At 39.9% G+C, this 20,474-nt stretch overlaps 1 protein-coding gene and 1 long non-coding RNA gene across 3 annotated transcripts in view; one reads left to right on the plus strand and one right to left on the minus strand.

Moving 5' to 3' along the window:
- CCNI (cyclin I) overlaps positions 1 to 20,461 on the minus strand; it is a 38,914-nt gene extending 18,453 nt beyond the window's left edge. Inside the window, 2 exon segments of one of the 2 annotated variants that reach the window (NM_001083373.1) lie at positions 13,217 to 13,373; positions 19,920 to 20,461. In NM_001083373.1, the coding sequence (NP_001076842.1) occupies positions 13,217 to 13,330 (114 nt within the window). In that variant the 5' untranslated portion in view covers positions 13,331 to 13,373; positions 19,920 to 20,461. 2 annotated transcript variants of the gene reach the window in all.
- The window catches only part of LOC101901983 (uncharacterized), a 50,038-nt gene continuing 49,141 nt past the window's right edge, over positions 19,578 to 20,474 (plus strand). Inside the window, exon 1 of the long non-coding RNA XR_009494930.1 lies at positions 19,578 to 19,816. This is a non-coding gene — a long non-coding RNA (uncharacterized lncRNA). The remainder of the gene's footprint in view (positions 19,817 to 20,474) is intronic.

Genomic DNA, 20,474 nt, shown 5'->3' on the forward strand with positions numbered 1-20,474 from the left:
TTGCAAATAAAAATCAAGGTGGATGGAAAAGACCGCTAGAATGGATACTCTAACAACTAGTGATACAATTCAATGAATCGAAAAGAAACATAAAGCTGCTCATGGGACTGAAGTTGTGGGCTTGAAATGCTTGGGGTATACCGGGTAACAGGAAAATAACGTCCTAAAGAGACTACTTTCCAACTTGACAGAGGAACCTGGAGTTAGGTTATTAAAGCCAGGATATTAAAGCCAGCAGTTGGATCCTCACTCTCACAGAAGGAGTCTGAAAAAGTCAGCAAAATACTGTCTGGATCTATGGCTTCTCTAGAGGTGGGAGAAGTAGACACAGCCCTACAGCTAGTCCCTCGGTACTGGTTTTAAAATATTCCATTTTCCACAGAGCCGTGAGGTGTTACTTTTAGGAGCTGGACCAGGAGCCCCACAGGTCCCTGGGAACCAACTGAAGCAGCCACAAAACTTTTAGATGGAGATAATTAAACATTCAAGAGAAATTAAATTTCTACAAAGGGGAGCTTTTATTTAAAAATGCAAAAAAAAAACAGCAATGTTAATTAAGCCATCTGAACAATTCAATGAAAATGAAATAAATTAATACAAGGAGAGGCAGATGGTGATACAATCTGATGAAAGTGGGTAGGCTTTTAGGGAAGTGAAAGAATAGTGATCTAGAAGAGCAATAAGGAGCAAAAACAGCATTAATTCAATACCTTCAGGTCAGATATAGGGGGGAAAAATCCCTAAATAACAGATTACATTACATAATGTGACTATCTGTGTTTGACATTATGTTTACAGATAGTCACATAATGTTACTATCCGTGTTTGACATCGTGTTATTTAACACGTGTAAGAAGTCTCACAAGAGGAGGACATAATGTGCTGTAAGGAGAGGTAGAACACACGAGAACATAGCTAAATAGAGATTTACATATTACAACTAAGTGATTTAACTTGTGTGAAACACAGAGAATGCAAACAGCAGTTAAACGTTAGTTTTGTCCTTTCCTTCCTCTACAAATACCCAGTGGTTTGTGATGCCAGAAGAAACAAATTTACAAAATGTTACTTATAAATAGTTCTTTCAAACCAATTATAATGCAAATAATTATGAAAGAAAACATGACACTCTTTGGACTTTAACATACTTTGTATTAAAAAATCTGAGAATGGAGCCAAGAAAGCATTCTTGCATGGCTAGTATTATCATTACTAGCCAAAACTAACAGAAACCAAAAAACTCCCACAAAAGATCAGTTTGCAAAGACTCACTCATATTTCCTAATCAAGAGATCTGTTTTCTCTTATATGGATTGCTCAAATAGGGTTAAGAGAATTCAGTATAGTTGTTGAACAACTAATCCCAAAGAGAATTTATAATGGTTTGATTCAACATGGTAAAACACAGAGCTTTCTGCTATTCTGATTATTAAAACACAAATTCTGTCTAGCTTTAAACTCTAAAAGGTTCACCATTACCTAAAAGATGAAGTATAATCCCCCAGGCAGGGCATGCAAATCCCTCTCTGACCTACCTCTCCAGCCTCACTCACCTTCCATCCCTTTCTGCCTTAAAATGCGCAAGAGCAGTACTTCTATCTAGGGTTTCTTCCTTACTCCTGTAATGCTCCCTCTGGTTGAAACACACTTCTTGCTCTTTTACTTGCTTTTTTATTTATCCTTTAAGAGCTTTTTCAACCATCACTTCCTACCAGACACTTTTCCTGATTACTCAAATTGGGCTAAGTACTTTCCTGTGCTCCCACATCATCTCCTGTCACGACTGTTCAATACCTTTTAAAAAAATCACCTTACTGCTTTTGGCTATGACTGAGTAGGGAGCAGCAAACCTACACTCTAGTTGAGAACAGCTAAAAAGCCACTAACACTGACAGAAAGGCATCAGAACTGCTAGGACAGCCAGGCCTTGAGGAGCCGAGATTCCAGAGAGGAGGCAACAATTAGAGATGAGTCAACACTCTGCATAGCTTCTCCTTTCAGGCATCTGCCCATCTTGTGAGTATGGCAAGAGCTGTAAAGTATGAGCAAAGAAACCAACAGAGTTTTGGGGAGTCTTACAAGGCAAGAGTCAAAATTTGGTGACTTGAAGAGCCAAGAACCTAGCGGGAAGAGGGAGGGTCAGAAATCTAAATGTGACACTCAGCTGATTTTCCTCTTAATTAATCTTCTGAATGAAATTCTGAAGTTGGGAAGGACAAGACTCTAAGTGGCTAAGCAGAAAGTCTCTGAAAAGTAAGAATGAGCTCAGGGAAGAATGTAGCACCCTTCCAGGAATAAGGGCACTAGTAAACACTCCAAGCTCTCCGCTGGAATCCTTGGCTACTCTCTAGAAGTTGGGGACAACCAGAAATAGATGAAGCCATACTCAACAGCAACCCAGCCTCCCATCAGCACAGTCCTTCAATGGATTCAAGCTTCTTCTTCAGTTTGCCCAGCACTGGGAAGATTGAACCCTCCTGCAGAAAAAAAAAAACATCTAGAGCCTCTACAATTTCTCATGATGTTCAGCAACCAATCAAAAATAACCAGGCATGACAAGACAAAGAACCAAGTAATCAAAAACAAGGGAGAAAAAAAAGGGGGACAACAAAGATCTTGGTCTTTGCATTATCAGAAAAGGACTTGATACACAGAGAGGAAGGAAGACAGATGAGAAGATGAAAATGTTCACTAAAGAAATGAAATCTATAAAAAATCCAAAAGGGAAATTTTAGAACTGAGACATGTAACAACTCAAATTAAGAACCTAATATGAAATCTAACAACAAACTCAGTAAGAGTAGACAGCGATGCTTTATAGCGCTAAATGAATTAAAAAAGAAAACATTTCTCTTGAGATAAAGCATCTATATCTCAAGATAAAGAACAGAAAACTATACAAAAAAAGTAAAAATAATGGAAAAAGAGCAAAACTTAAAAAAAAAAAAAAAAGAATGTACAATAGGGAAAAATCAACAGAACTGAAAGACTGACAGACCTCTAAAAAGAGTGATCAAGAAAAACCACATGCCAACTAAGGAATAAAAAAGGGAATGTTAAAGAGAGAATACTCTGAATAACTTTATACAAATAATTTGAAACTTTAGATGAAATGAATTCCTTAAAAAACACAATTCACCAAAACTGAGACAACATTTAAATGAAGACCCGATTAGCCTCATACTTACCAAAGATATTAATTAGTAAATGTTTTACCCACAAATAAATCTCTAGGCCCCAGGGGCTTTGAAGTGAAACCATCCAACATTTAAGAAAGAAATAGTATCAATTTAAACAAATGGAGAGCACTGGGGGAAAAAAAGCAGGAATAATTCCCAACTCATTTTACAAAGCCAGCATAACTTTATCATGAAAATCTAATAAAGGCATTACAAACCAATCTTACCCATGACCTTAGATGGAAGACTCCTAGCCAAAATGTTAATAAAATCCAATGATGTATAAAAATTCAACACTTATTCATAAAAAAAACTCCAAGCAAACTAAGGCAGAGAAAGGAATTTCTTAGTCTGATAAAGATTAAAAAATATATAGCAACTAGTAGAGTTAATGGTAAAACATTGAAAGCTTTCTCCTCAAATGGAGACTTCAGCAGTATTCTGGAAACCCTAGCTAATTCTGACAAACAGGAAAAAAAGAAAGTTGTAAGGACTGGAAAGAACGAAATAAAACCACGATTATTCACATTTGACATGACAGAGTATACTAGACAGAAAATCCTAGAGACTCTGCAAACTACTAAGTTAGTTAATTTAGTACGGTCTATATAAAAATCCACCAGCATACAGAAGCAAGCACATAAAAAATTTAAAATGATACCATTTGTAATAGCCTCAACAAGTCTCAAATACCCAGGAATAAACCTAAACTATCAAACATTATTAAAAGAAACTGAAGACCATCTTTAAAGAAAAATGGAGAAATACTCTATGTTCATGGATTAGAAGACTCATAAACATGTTCATTCTTCCCCAAATCAATCTACAGATTCAGTAAAACCAAAACCCCACAATTTTTTTGTTTTTTGAAAACTGGCAAGTGTATTAAAAGTATTGATACATACAGAAGAGCAAAGGGCTTTAAACAGCCAAGACAACTGTTAAGGAAAAAAAAAAAAGTATATGCCACCAAAGACATTATTATGCTACAATAACTGAAGCAGTGTGGTATTTAAGAGAAGTGAAGAGATCAATGAAGAGAGGCAAGAAACTGACCCACAAATGTATTTACTCATATACAGCAGTCACGTCATTAATAACAAAAATACATTATGGAGCAGTGGCACAAACTGTATTTCTAATCAATAGTACTGGTTTTCCAAATGGAGAAAAATTATTTTTGACTCCTACTTCACATCATATCACAAAGGGAAAAAAAAATTTACTACTTTGGGTGAGGCAAACATTTCTTTAAAAGGACTAAGCAAAAAGGAAAAAATTTCTGATATTTGGTCATTAAAAATTAAGATCTTCTATTTATCAAAAGTCAACATATACAGAGCTGAAGATATGTATAATACACAGAGCCTGCAAAACAAAAAACTTCTAACAATTTAAAAAGGAAATCAACAGAACCCAGGTGAAAGATGTGAACACACATTTCACCAAAAAAGATAGTCAATGGCCAATTAGCACATGAAAAGCTGAATTTCATTAGCTACCCAGGAAATGCAAAATAAAACCCAATGTGACACTATTAACACACGAGAGAATAATTAAAATGAAAAAGACAGACAATATCAAGGTTCACAAGGATGCAGGGCAACCTGGGACTTTCATACTCTGCTGTAAGAGTAAAAAGAAAAAATTGGGGTGTAAAAGTGGTATAACGACTGGGGTAAGTAATACAATTGGTGGTATCTGCTAAACCTGAGAATACACATATTCTAGGTTCTAGCATTTCCACTTCTAAGAACATACTCAACAGCAATGTACAAGTATGTTCACCAAAAGACATACACAAAAAGACTCTAATGACCATCAATAGAATAATGGATAAATGAATCCCAATGATGAGATGTTACAACAAAAAAAATAAAATAAATAATAATGCTGAGCAAAGCAGCCCAGGACATATTTTATTATTCCATATATAAATATAATTCAAAACAAAGAAAGACTAATCTCTGATATATATAGGCTAATGTTTCTTTGTGGGGAAAAGATAGATGATGGTAAATATAAGACATAAGAAGAGCTTCTGAAGGTGCTGGTAATGTGGTTAGTGTCATTTTGTGAAAATTTATGAGTTGTACACTCTATGATCTATATATACTTTAAGAAAACTGTTTACCTAAGGAAAAGAAAAAAACCAACCTAGGGGCAAAACAGATGTATTTATTTACCAAATCTACAGATGGTTCAAAAATGACAAAGTTAATATATTAGAGCCAGACATCCTGCAATGTGAAGTCAAGTGGGCCTTAGGAAGCATCACTACGAACAAAGCTAGTGGAGGTGATGGAATTCCAGTTGAGCTATTTCAAATCCTAAAAAATGATGCTGTGAAAGTGCTGCACTCAATATGCCAGCAAATTTGGAAAACTCAGCAGTGGCCACAGGACTAGAAAAGGTCAGTTTTCATTCCAATCCCTAAGAAAGGCAATGCTAAAGAATGCTCAAGCTACTGCACAATTGCACTCATCTCACACGCTATCAAAGTAATGCTCAAAATTCTCCAAGCCAGGATATAACAATACGTGAACCATAAACTTCCAGATATTCAAGCTGGTTTTAGATAAAGGCAGAGGAACCAGAGATCAAATTGCCAATATCTGCTGGATCATTGAAAAAGCAAGAGTTCCAGAAAAACATCTATTTCTGCTTTATTGACTATGCCAAAGCCTTTGACTGTTATTGTGGATCACAATAAACTGTGGAAAATTCTGAAAGAGATGGGAATACCAGACCACCTGACCTGCCTCTTGAGAAACCTATATGTAGGTAAGGGAGCAACAGTTAGAACTGGACATGGAACAACAGACTGGCTCCAAACAGGAAAAGGGGTATGTCAGGGCTGTTTATTGTCACCGTGCTTATTTAACTTATATGCAGAGTACATCATGAGAAACGCTGGGCTGGAGGAAGCACAAACTGGAATCAAGACTGCGGGAGAAATATCAATAACCTCAGATATGCAGATGATACCACCCTTATGGCAGAAAATGAAGAAGAACTAAAGAGCCTCTTGATGAAAGTGAAAGAGAAGAGTGAAAAAGTTGGCTTAAAGCTCAACATTCAGAAACAAAGATCATGGCATCTGGTCCTATCACTTCATGGCAAATAGATGGAGAAACAGTGGAAATAGTGGCAGACTTTATTTTTTTGGGCTCCAAAATCACTGCAGATGGTGATTGCAGCCATGAAATTAAAAGACGCTTACTCCTTGGAAAAAAAATTATGACCAACCTAGACAGCATATTCAAAAGCAGAGACATGACTTTGCCAACAAAAGTCCATCTAGTCAAGGCTATGGGTTTTTCAGTAGTCATGTATGGATGTGACAGTTGGACTATAAAGAAAGCTGAGCACCGAAGAATTGATGCTTTTGAAGTGTGGTGTTGGAGAAGACTCTTCAGAGTCCTTTGGACTGCAAGGAGATCCAACCAGTCCATCGTAAAGGAAATCAGTCCTGAATGTGCATTGGAAGGACTGATGTTGAAGCTGAAACTCTAATACTTTGGCCACCCGATGGGAAGAGCTGACTCATTTGAAAAGACTGATGCTGGGAAAGATTGAGGGCAGGAGGAGAAGGGGATGACAGAGGATGAGATGGTTGGATGGCATCACCAACTCAATAGTTATGAGTTTGAGTAAACTCGAGTTGGTGATGGACAGGGAGGCCTGGCGTACTGCAGTTCATGGGGTCGCAAAGAGTCGGACACGACTGAGCGATTGAACTGAACTGAATATATTAGATGATGATGTTGTTTAGTCACTAAGTCGTGTCCGACTCTTTGTGACCCCTAGGACTGTAGCCCACCAGGCTCCTCTGTCCATGAGATTCCCCAGGCAAGAATACTGGAGTGGGTTGCCATTTCCTTCTCCAGGGATCCACACTGCAGGTGGATTCTTTACTGCTGAGCCACCAGAGAAGCTCCAATATATTAGGTAATAATTTTAAAGCTAGAAAAATAGGCCAGCATCAATTTATCAACAGATAAACGTCAACAATTTAAAATTTTAAGAATAAATATGAAACAGTGCATCTAAGTCAAAAACTTAAAAAGTACATCCAGGATAAGGGAAATTCTACTTAAAAGCAGAGAAACAAAACAGAAAAGGTTTTAAAAACAAGTTCAGTATAATAAGCCAACAACAAGACATTACTGCCAAAACAATTTCTTTTTTTTAATTTAGGGCTATACTAATGAAATTATCAAGCCAAGATAATGTGAGGTAATAGTTTCATTCCACTGCTTATTAATGAGCACAACTTGAATATCAATGATTTAAGAAACATGGTAAAAAGAGTGTATGCAGAGGGGAAAAAAGTAGATGGTAAAAAGGGGAAACCTTGTCAAGTGAAAAATGGTTCAAGAACAAAGGATATATAATTGGAAGAGAGGACTTTTCAAGCTTAAAAGGATTATAAGTAGACAAAAGAGAACAAACTTATCCTGTACTGCTTCAGTGTACAGAATTAGAACCAACAGATAGCCAACTGAAAGAAGCAGTTTTCAGATTCAATTCAGGAAAAAATCTCCAATAACTGGTAGAGCTTTTCTACGGTGGAATAGACAAAGTAGAGGATCATTTATCAGAGATGTCAAAAAAATTTTTTTATTATGTGATTAGACCGAATCAGTATTTCCCAGACCTAACACATATTAACAAAGTGAAGTTAAAGCTGCTCAGTCATGTCCGACTCTTTGCAACCCCACGGGCTACACAGTCCATGGAATTCTCCAGGCCAGAATACTGGAGTGGACAGCCTTTCCCTTCTCCAGGGGATCTTCCCAACCTAGGGATTGAATCCAGCCTCCCACATTGCAGGCGGATTCTTTACCAGCTGAGCCACAAGGGAAGCCCAAGAATACTGGAGTGGGTAGCCTATCCCTTCTCCAGTGGATCTTCCCTACCCAGGAATCAAACTGGGGTCTCCTGGCAGGCGGATTGTTTACCAACTGAGCTATAACAAAACTATGATGTTTTTTACAATACAAATTCCCATAGTTGCCACCCAAGTCCAGTAGTCTGGGAGAGGAATCTGCAGGACACCTCCTGGTGATTCTCATACACCGAGGAGCCCAGTGATTCAAGATCCTACATTTGGAAACACAAAATTAGATGGCCTTTAAGGATCCTTAGATTTTCAAAATTCTAATGAAAATCATTTTTATATAAACAGTCTGAGGCAGATTTATCTTTGTATCTATTAAAAAAAAGTATGTCTGAAAGTACATGTCACTTTAACCAGTCTTCAGTTTTTTCCCCTGAATTTGTAACAAAATTTTTGTGTACTTGAAAGTACTATTAATATATAAAAGAACTTCTCTAGCCTGAATGAATTATAAAAAAATGATAATAAACGTTCATTTAACAAACATTTACTGTGAGCCAATTATATGCCAGTAAACTAAAGTCATCGAAAAAGCAAGAGAGTTCCAGAAAAACATCTATTTCTGCTTTATTGACTATGCCAAAGCCTTTGACTGTGTGGATCACAATGAACTGTGGAAAATTCTGAAAGAGATGGGAATACCAGACCACCTGACCTGCCTCTTGAGAAACCTATATGCAGGTCAGGAAGCAACAGTTAGAACTGGACATGGAACAACAGACTGGTTCCAAATAGGAAAAGGAGTACGTCAAGGCTGTATATTGTCACCCTGCTTATTTAACTAATATGCAGAGTACATCATGAGAAACGCTGGGCTGGGAGAAGCACAAGCTGGAATCAAGATTGCGGGAGAAATATCAATAATCTCAGATATGCAGATGACCCCAGCCTTATGGCAGAAAGTGAGGAAGAACTAAAAAGCCTCTTGATGAAAGTGCAAGAGGAGAGTGAAAAAGTTGGCTTAAAGCTCAACATTCAGAAAACGAAGATCATGCCATCTGGTCCCATCACTTCATGGCAAATAGATGGGGAAACAGTGGAAACAGTGTCAGACTTTATTTTGGGGGGCTCCAAAATCACTGCAGATGGTGACTAAAGCCATGAAATTAAAAGATGCTTACTCCTTGGAAGGAAAGTTATGTCTAACCTAGATAGCATATTCAAAAGCAGAGACATTACTTTGCCAACAAAGGTCCGTCTAGTCAAGGCTATGGTTTTTCCTGTGGTCATGTATGGATGTGAGAGTTGGACTGTGAAGAAGGCTGAGCGCCAAAGAATTGATGGTTTTGAACTGTGGTGTTGGAGAAGACTCTTGAGAGTCCCTTGGACTGCAAGGAGATCCAACCAGTCCATCTAAAGGAGATTGGGTCCTGGGTGTTCTTTGGAAGGAATGATGCTAAAGCTGAAACTCCAGTACTTTGGCCACCTCATGCGAAGAGTTGACTCATTGGAGAAGACTCTGATGCTGGGAAGGATTGGCGGCAGGACGAGAAGGGACGAACAGAGGATGAGATGGCTAGATGGCATCACCGACTTGACGGACGTGAGTTTGAGTGAACTCTGGGAGTTGGTGATGGACAGGGAGGCCTGGTGTGCTGGGATTCATGGGGTCGCAAAGAGTCGGACACAACTGAGCAACTGAACTGAAACTTAAGTCAAATCATCAGGAAATTATAATAGTGTGTGCTATCATATGTGAAGAACAGAGTGTTGTAGAAGCAAACTGAAGGGAAGTGATAGATGTGTAATATATTCTTGCGTGACCACTCTACTCTGTCCTAAACTGTAAGACAGGAGATGAAAATTTTAAGAAAATGACCTTGTAGTAGTGTTTAGGTGAAAGTAGAGGTGGGGAGAAGAAAACTAGAGGAGAAAAAGCTTAAAAATATTTTATTTTTCCGCTTTAACCAGCACCAAAAAAAAAAAAAAAAGCCCCAAAATAAAAAAATTGGTTTAGAGACAAGACTATTTCTCTTACACAAAGAGTGAAAAAGGAGGGAAATCACAGTTAGAAGAAACTGTGAAAAGGGAAGTAGAAAACCAGTCCCTGAGAGTTGCAGAAGAAAATAAAAGAATTAGAACAGGTAAGTGTCCTTGAGGTTCTTCTGTCAAGCAGCTTAAGCCCCTATAGCTCTTCACTCCCATCTCTATCTTATTTCCTATCACCATCAGACTAAGCCCACATACATTTTACAGGAACTAAGTAGAGCTTCTAGGATTGCCTGGTAGCTCAGATGGTGAAGAATCTGCCTGCAAGGCTGGAAACCCAGGTTCAATTTCTGGATTGGGAATATCCCCTGGGGAAGGGAATCGCAACCCACTCCGGCATTCTTGCCTAGAGAATCTGTGGATTGAGGTGCCTGGAGGGCTACAGTCCATGGAATCACAAAGAGTCAGACACGACTGAGTGACTAACACTAAGTAGGGCTTCTACTTGGCATTACCAAAGGCAAAACCTTAAAAAGATCCGTCTTAGAAGTTCTGATCCTGTTCTGTTCTCTGGTATTACACATTAATAATATCTGTTAAAATAGCTATAAAAATAGGTCAGAATAAGTGACAATATAGCAATATACTATCATCTTGATAGAAATCACCTTCAAAGACCATGTTATAAAAGTTTATCATGCATGCTGGTTGCATGCTGACTTGAGATAATAGGAGAAAAAAATGGTTTTAAAAGCAGATGTAATAAAGCTTTGAGGCTTATTAGAATGTCAGAACATAAGAGCAGAAATTTCTGTTTTTCTCACAGTTGTATCCCCAATGCTAGAACAGTGCTCAGAATATCACACTTAAACATTTACTGAATGACTGAATCATACAAGCATATAAAAATAAAAAGTATAATGGGAAGAAAACTGCCTCAAGTTCAAAATTATAACTCTACTACTTACTATTTGAAATCCTGAGCAATTTGGGACTACTGCCTTTTTCAAAGGATCAAGTGTGTGCGATCTTATGGACTCTATAAGGGAAGCCCTCAAAGGATCAAGTAAGATATTAAATGTATTTGATAACACATGCAAATGGTCCTAGTATAAAAGGCTTTCAGATTAACTAATTTTCCAATTCCCTAAACAATAATTAAGTAACACTAAAAGCAAAACATGTATTTCTTCAGCTTGTGGGAAAGAAGATAAAAGTAGGCTGGAATTAGAAAAAGCACATAGACATCAATAACCTATGGTGTGGTGGTTTAGCACTACGTCATGTCCGACTCTTATGACTCCATGGACTGCAACCCACTAGGCTGCTCTGTCCATGGAATTCTCCAGGCAAGAATACTGGAGTGGGTTGCCATTTCCTATTCCAGGGGATAGAAATTCTTCCCAACCCAGGGATTGAACCCAAGTCTCCTGCATTGCAGGGGGGATTCTTCACTGTTAAGCTACCAGGGAAGCTTAGATACTGTCATTTGCTTACACATACTGAAAATTAATTCGCCATATTCTTTATCCCAAGCACAAAGCTAGGTACTAGGGATAAACGATGTGTTCAGTTCAGTTCAGTTCAGTTGCTCAGTCGTGTCCGACCCTTTGTGACCCCATGAATCGCAGCACACCAGGCCTCCCTGTCCATCACCAACTCCCAGAGTTCACTCAAACTCACGTCCATCGAGTCAGTGATGCCATCCAGCCATCTCATGCTCTGTCGTCCCCTTCTCCTCCTGCCCCCAATCCCTCCCAGCATCAGAGTCTTTTCCAATGAGTCAACTCTTTGCATGAGGTGGCCAGAGTACTGGAGTTTCAGCCTTAGCATCATTCCTTCCAAAGAAATCCCAGGGCTGATCTCCTTCAGAATGGACTGGTTGGATCTCCTTGCAGTCCAAGGGACTCTCAAGAGTCTTCTCCAACACCACAGTTCAAAACCATCAATTCTTTGGCGCTCAGCCTTCTTCACAGTCCAACTCTCACATCCATACATGACCACAGGAAAAACCATAGCCTTGACTAGACGGACCTTTGTTGGCAAAGTAATGTCTCTGCTTTTGAATATGCTATCTAGGTTAGACATAACTTTCCTTCCAAGGAGTAAGCGTCTTTTAATTTCATGGCTGTAGTCACCATCTGCAGTGATTTTGGAGCCCCCCAAAATAAAGTCTGACACTGTTTCCACTGTTTCCCCATCTATTTGCCATGAAGTGATGGGACTGGATGCCATGATCTTCATTTTCTGAATGTTGAGTTTTAAGCCAAGTTTTTCACTCTCATGTTATACCAGTAAATTTTGGAGAGGAGACATATTCACAGCTATTTGTTAAAAAAATAAAAACTCTAATTATATGAAATTTCTAAGAGAAAAGGCATATCTTCAGTTCAGTCACTCAGTCGTGTCCGACTCTTTGCAACCCCATGAATCACAGCACGCCAGGCCTCCCTGTCCATCACCAACTCCCTGAGTTCACCCAAACTCATGTCCATCGAGTCGGTGATGCCATCCAGCCATCTCATCCTCTGTCATCCCCTTCTCCTCCTGCCCCCAACCCCTCCCAGCATCAGGGTCTTTTCCAATGAGTCAACCCTTCGCATGAGGTGGCCAAGATATTGGAGTTTCAGCTTCAGCATCAGTTCTTCCAATGAACACCCAGGACTGATCTCCTTTAGGATGGACTGGTTGGATCTCCTTGCAGTCCAAGGGATTCTCAAGAGCCTTCTCCAACACCACAGTTCAAAAGTATCAATTCTTCAGTGCTCAGCAAAAGGCATATAGCCAACAGTAATTAAGAGGTAAGCTGGTGATTATCTTTCTAGAAGTTTTCAACACTGACACGACCTTAGTAGGTTATGTAATTCTCTACTAATATTTATGAAGGAAAAAGTTTTTGATCACTAAAGATAAGGATGTGATTATGTTCAGCCTCTAAGGTGAGCTATGTACCTAGAAATAAAGAAGGCCTCCTACTCTAAGTATTGTGCTACAAGGAAAGGGAAGGGACATACTTATATTCCTAAAGGTGTAACCCAGATAAAACAAAAAAGCAAACAGTTCATTTTTTCTCATATAAAGAATATCTTTATGTATTATATACATATTTATATACATATTTCTCCAATTCAGTGTCAAGATACTGTTACACATAATAGTGGTAATAAAAGCCACCTATCTAGAGTGAAGAGAGAGAAATCTTTACCTGATTTGTAGGTATTTTCGGCACATTCACTTTCCACATCTGGGCTTCCCTAGAGATTGCCTTTTCCAATAGGAAAGACAATCTCTGGTTTTCCAAAGGCCCTGGAAACTTCATGATATCCTATGGATCTGCCTGCCACCCAGCTTGATGTAGCTACCTATAAAAGCAAATATAAAACAATGTTCTATATTTAATTACACATATATAGTAAGTGTAGCATTGTATAAATATGTTGGTACTTATTAAGCAATTCATAAAATAAAAATGTTATGAGGCAATATAGGATTTTACAACTCTTTAAAATACCATATATTAAAATGTTTACAATAATCATCAGTTATCTAAAACATTCTCCCTTTAAATCTGAAGTTCAGTTATAGAGAGACAAAAACATGACCATATAATTGACAGAATCTTTGGACTTTGATCAAAACATCAATGTGTCAAAACTAAGTCATAGGCTTTTTAAACTAGAAATTTTTAGAACTAGTTGTCCCAAATATTCCTGTTTAAAATCTAATCAGATAAGGGCTAAACAGTCTCTAAAAAAAAAAACCAAAAACCATTTCCACTTAGTATGAAACTATCCCCTTAAGTATGAAACCATCCTGAACTGTGCTTCCCAATAGAGTATCCACTAGCTACACAAGTAGCTATTAAAATCAGAAATGAATAAAGTTAAAATTCCTCGGTCACACTAGCCATATTTCAAGTACTAAACAGCTGCATGTGGACAGTGAATATTGCACTGGACAGTACGGCAAAGGAACATTTCTATCAAGGCAGTAATTTCTACTTGACAATGCCAATCTAGAAAGCCCAACAGTAAGGTAACTGGCACTAGTGGTAAAGAATCCACCTGCCAATGCAGGAGACATAGAGATATGGGTTTGATCCGTGGGTTCGGAAGATCCCCTGGAGGAGGAAATGGCAACCCACTCCAGTATTCTTGCCTGGAGAATCCCATGGATAGAGGGGCCTGGCAGGCCCCAGTCCATAGGGCTGCAAAGAGTCGGTCACAGCTGAAGTGACTTAGCATGCAAGGTAACTGGCACTCTAAAATGAGCAAGTCTAAAAAGCAAAGTCTAGATCAGCGCAAAGCATCTGAGAGTCTGAGAGATGTTTCTACATTAAAGTTAAAAAAAAAAAAAAAGGAAACCACAGAGATTTAACTGTATGTAGAAAACTGGAGACACTGTGGAAGGATGTGAAAAAAACGTAATTAGATTTGATGAAAGTTAACTGCCAAAGAATTGATGCTTTCGAATTATGGTGCCAGAGAAGACTCTTGAGAGTCCCCTGGACAGCAAAGAGATCAAACCAGTCAATCCTAAAGAAAATCAACCCTGAACATTCATTGGAAGGACTGATACTGAATCTCCAATACTTTGGCCACCTGATGTGAAGAGCCGATTCACTGAAAGAGACCCTGATGCTGGGAAAGAATGAGGCTAGGAGGAGAAGGGGGTGGGGGCAACAAAGGATGAAATGGTTGGATGGCATCACCAACTCAATGGACATGCATGTGCATGCATGCTCAGATTCTGCAACCCTATGGACTGTAGCCAGCCAGGTTCCTCTGACCATAGGATTCTCCAGGCAAGAATTCTGGAGTGGGTTGCCATTTCCTATTCCAAGGGATCTTTCTGACCCAGGGGTAGACCTGCATCTCTGGAGTCTCCTGCACTGGCAGATAGATTTTTTGGGCAAACTCCCGCTGATAGTGAAGGACAGGGAAGACTGGCATGCTGCAGTCCATGGGGCTGCAAAAAGTTGGACACAACTTAGTGACTGAACAACAACAAAGCAACTAAAAAAGGTTATTAAATTCAGAAAAAGAGATTATGCAAGAAAGTAAATATAAGAAAATATAATAAGAAAAGCTATGAAAACCTGGACAGCATATTAAAAAGCAGAGCCATTACTTTGCCAACAAAGGTCCGTATAGTCAAAGCTATGGTTTTTCCAGTAGTTATATATGGATGTGAGAGATGGACCATAAAGAAAGCTGAAAATCAAAGAATTGATGCTTTTGAACTGTGGCGTTGGAGAAGACTCTTGAGAGTCCCATGGACTGCAAGATCAAACCAGTCAATCCTAAAAGAAATCAGTTCTGAATATTCATTGGAAGGACTATGTTGAAGCTGAAGTTCCAATACTTCAGCCACCTGATGTGAAGAGCTGACTAATTAGAAAAGACCCTGATGCTGGGAAAGATTAAAGGCAGGAGTAGAAGAGGACGAAACAGGATGAGATGGTTGGATGGCATCAATGACGACTCAATGGACACGAGCTTTAGCAAGCTCCAGAAACTGGTGATCGACAGGGAAGCCTGGCGTGCTACAGTACATGGGGTTGTAAAGTCAGACACGAGTGAGCAACTGAACTGAACTGAAATATAATAATATACCACAATATTTACAAAGCAATAATAATGAAAATACTGAATAGAGATTTCAACACAAACACTGTGATAAAACTACACTGGTAGGATGAGGGAGCTAGAAGGCAGAAAGAGAGCCTCATCTTTATATTTCAGAAGAAAACATAAATAATATCTAAAACTCAAACATCAAAAAACAGCAGTAGTTATTTGAAAGTACGGTTTTTAAATAACAAGAGAAAAAGCTAAGAGTGGTTAACCTCTATGGAATGAGAAAACCTCTAGGAAATGAGGAGAGAAGAGAGTGGGGAAGTCAAGCAGCAGGGGAATGCTGTTTTTCATTGAAGACCTCGAATAACTATTCCATTTTATCAACTACGTACCTGTATTACCTATTTGCTTCAGATTCCAGGGATTCTTTAAAAAAATGTTTTAATGTCTAGTTTTAACAAAGTCCCTAATTTTTTATAAAAATTAAAATTTGAAAAAACAAAATATACAAGCCTAATCTTCAATTTCTGTGTTCCCTCTGCCCCAACTCTAGCTAATATCCTCTTCCCTATGAATCACCCCACATATTTCACTAACTTACTGCTTAACCTACTGCAAACTACCTCTGGTTAACAGGACAGTGATTTTGTTTTTGCTTCTTTAAGCTTCTGGATTTTTGCAAATTTTTTATACCAAGCATGAAGCGCTTTTTTAAGAAACAAGTTAAGTAACTTAGTGGAAAATAGAAACTATCCTGAAAGACTATCCTGAAAGATCCATCTAAAAGGTAATTTCTTCCAAGAACTATCTTCCCTATAAATTCCTTTGCAATCATATCCATCAATATCATGTTTTCGTAACCCACTGGGCCCACAGCAGCATCCTGATGAAACAGAAATAGAATCAAAGGCTCATTTCAGCCCTTGGGGCCAAAACCAAAAAACTATAACCAAAACAAACCCAAGTCTGATCTCTTTCAAAGATCAAGCCTTCAAATGTTTGAAGGCTGTTATCGTGCTCATCAGTTCATCCTCTGCAGAAATGAAAAACTATTCAAGAGTTCCTCATGTGACATGATTTTAGCTCTTCAAAATTAGCACCAATTTAATTATTAATGCCCTCTAAGATCACTAGCTACTTTTTTTAAAGAAACTATTGAATTACTGAGACAAAATTTATGCTCAGCTAAAACTCTTAAGACTTTCTAAGGTACACTCTTAGGCAAACTTCTCTACCTCCCCGCCTCATTGTGCTGGGGGCTTTTGGTGCCTTTTTTGGGGTTGGGGGAGGACATTACATCTTTGTTCAGGACTTTAAATGCATTCTTTCTTTAAACAAAGTCATCTTGTCAAATTCCATTTACTGTTATACTCTGCTGAGATGTTCTGAGATTCCAATTTTGTTGCCTTGGTACTTTTCTCAAATTCTCCACAATCTGAGATAAACAGACTCACTATAATTTCATTTAAAGTAAACATAAATATCAACCTCAGAAACACGAGTGTAAACTAGATAATCACCTGTCAAGAGGTTATTTAGAAGAAATACCTATACTGGATACAGACTCAACTCTTGAGGTTCTAAGACTTCTTCTAAACCTAATTTTAATCAGTAATTAATTATCTCTTGTCAAAACTTATTTCATTCCTTTAGGTACTCTCACCAGGGTGGCTCACTAGGATCTGCCAGCTTTCTAAAATTAGTAAGACAAAAATAAAATAAAATAAAATTAGTAAGACAAAGTAAAGAAAACCCCATGCCCAAATAGCTTCACTGGTGAATTCTACCAAACATTTACAGAAACATTAAGACAAATTCTTCATAAACTCTTCCAAAAAATAAAGAGGAGGAGCCCTTCTCAACTCATTTTATAAGGCCAGTTATGATCCTGCTACCAAAACCAAAGACTACAGTAGGAAAACTGTAGGCCAATATATATCTTTTTTAAATACAGAGGCAGAATTCATCAACAAAATACTAGCAATCTGTATCTGAAAACATAAAAAGTGGATTACACACCATAACCAAGTGGGATTTAGCCCAGGAATGCAAAGTTGGTTTAACATTCAGAAATCAATGTAACACGCCACGAAGTGAAGTGAAAGTCGCTCAGTCCTGTCTGACTCTTTGCAACCCCATGGACTATACAGTCCATGGAATTCTGCCACTGGAGTGGGCTGCCTTTCCATTCTCCAGGGGATATTCCCAACCCAGGGATTGAACCCAGGTCTCCTGTGTTGCAGGTGGATTCTTTACCAGCTGAGCCACAAGGGAAGCCCTACACCGTATCAACAGAAAAAACAAAACACAACAGGGAAACATAACAAAGATGTCATATTTCCTTAAACTTCAAAAAAATGGGATATAAATAATACAAGCATGGAGAATATCCGTAGGGATGTTCCAGATTTTCCAACCTACAGAAAAGTGAAACTGCAGTATCTGATCTGGCTATTGCAGATCAGATATAAACTCAATATCTGGATCCTGTAGAGAGAGGGTCACTTTTGGGTCAACTGATATAATGAGAATTCCAACAGATATGACAAAAGTAAAAGTATCAATGTTAAGTTTACTGAAGTGGATAACTTTACTGTGATAACTGATTATCTGTAGGATGGTCTCTCCTATTAACCTTGATGGCAAACACTCTCCAGAGTTCAGCACTGTGCTAAATAAATAATAGTAATAGTTTACACTTATTAAGTGCTTAGCTAAGAAATAGTTAAGTGCTTATCACTTGGCCAGGTATTGTTCAAAATACTGCCATATTAACTCCTCAAACTCAAAGAACGGTATTAGTTTGGTGGTGGGGGTTTAGTCACCAAGTTGTGCCCAACTCTTTCAACTCCATGGGCTTGCTGTTCTCCAGGGGATGTTCTGGACCCAGGGATCAAACCCACGTCTCCTGCAGTGCAGGCAGATCCTTTACGGACTGAGCTACCAGGGAAGCACATTATTAAGTTTGTATTTTTATTAAGCCTCTTTTAAAGACGAAGAAACATGCACAGAAAGGTGAATACTTTTCACCTTTGATTGTGGCATACAATCAGAATAAAACACGTACACACCGTTAAGCTTCCAATCTTAACCAAGAAACATTTAAGAGTTCTATTCTAAACTAGTATGTCACACTGCCATGAAAACTCAATTAACTCAGTTTAACTGCAAACCATCCAAGTGCACCTTCCCCAAACACGCTAATTCTACTGGTCTGCTCTTCATCAGTATTTAGAAACTTCTAGTTCAGAAGCTCGGAATTTCTCATGTCTGGTCCCAGACTAGCAAATCTGAATCCTGTCCATTCTTCCTTGTCTGTTCCCTTCTACTTTGTCTGCCACAAATGACCTGGAAAAGCTAGAAGCAGATAACACTACTTTAATTTTTTCCGAGATACAGACTGTACAGCACAGTCAGACTGTCTAGGATGGAATTCTGGCCACCGTGTCCTGGCTGTCATCTAGTAGGAAAAATTAATTTTATGGAGCCTCAGTTTCCCTCATTTGTAAAATGTTTCTGACCCACCTACCCCTGTTAAGATTCAGTAAGTTCCAAACCACTTAGAACCATGCTTGTCCAATAGTAAGCCTCAACAAGTGTTACTATTAACATCATGTCACACTGCTGTTGTTCAAACGCTGAGTGGCTCCCACCGACAGAATAAAAGTTGAATACTTTTGACATTCAAAGATCTCCAGTCTAATGCCATCCTACCTCCGGAAAGATACTCTTCCACTACTTTGCTATCTAATTCGCAACTCCTACCCAAACGATCTGCAGTGGAATCACTAGCTCGGCAGAGGGCCTTCCGCCCTCTTCAACTTTTCGGTCTTCTTATCTGCCCTTAGGGTGCAAACTCTAAGCTCAGCTCCTTCGCCAGATCTCCCCACCACCCAAAACCAAGGGTAACGTTCCTCTCCCCGCCTTCCCGTAGGTTCTCCCCATCATCTGCCCCCCCACCCCGCCCCGCCCCGCCCCGCCCCGCCCCGTCCCGTCCCCGGCACCGCCTGCTTTGCAAAGTGAACGATCTTCCCCCGGGCCCCTTGAGGTCTAGGGTTGGGGGTGTGTCCCCTTCTTTGTGTATCCCCCGGGCTCGCGGAGCCTAGAACGCGCACTAGGAGGCGATTTGCTGCAGCTACAAAAAAAGTTACGCGCTGACGGAAAAAATTGGCCCGAAAGGGAACCCAGCGGAGCTGTTTCCAAACTGGGCAGGTGCCGAGTTGTTGGTGAGAGGGGTGGGGTGGGGGGTGTCCGGCAGATTTCCCAGACGGAGCGCGCGGCGCTGGAGGGGGTCGCGCGCGGGTGGCGGGGACCGTCCCCGCCCCTCACCTTCTCCTCTTCTTCTTCCTCCTCCTCCTCCTCCCCGGCAGAACTGTAGACCTCAAAGTGGTGACGAGGGGTCATCCGGGGGCCCGTTACCACCTCATTTTCCTCTGCGCGCTGCGACGAGACGCGCGGGACCAGGACCGGGCCGACTGAGGAGGGAGAAGAGGGGGAAGCGGGCCGGAGGGCGCGGGAGCTGGCGCTCGAGCGGGACGCACGGCTGCAGCCGGTGGGTTGGTCAGCGAATTAGTTCCATGACGCCCCCGGACCTGAGGCCGCCGCCGCCGGTCCCGCTCCTCCAACCGCCGCCGCTTGTGCCCGGGTGGGGAGGGGGTTCCCTCTCGCCATAGGGCGGCGGGGGCCGGGGAGAGGCGGGGGGTGAGACCGGCTCTGCCCCTGCCCAGGGGAAGCGCCTCCAAGGGGAAATGGTGAAAGGGGGGGAAGGGGGAAAAAAATGAAAAAAAAAAAAAAAGGAAGGGGAAAGGGGGGAGAAAAATAAGAAAAAAGCGAGACAGAGGCGATGCCGCGTCCGCTCGCGGGGAAGGCTGGGGAGGGAGGGGA

This window comes from Bos taurus, chromosome 6 (assembly GCF_002263795.3).
Source record: "Bos taurus isolate L1 Dominette 01449 registration number 42190680 breed Hereford chromosome 6, ARS-UCD2.0, whole genome shotgun sequence".
Taxonomy (NCBI): Eukaryota; Metazoa; Chordata; class Mammalia; order Artiodactyla; family Bovidae; genus Bos; species Bos taurus.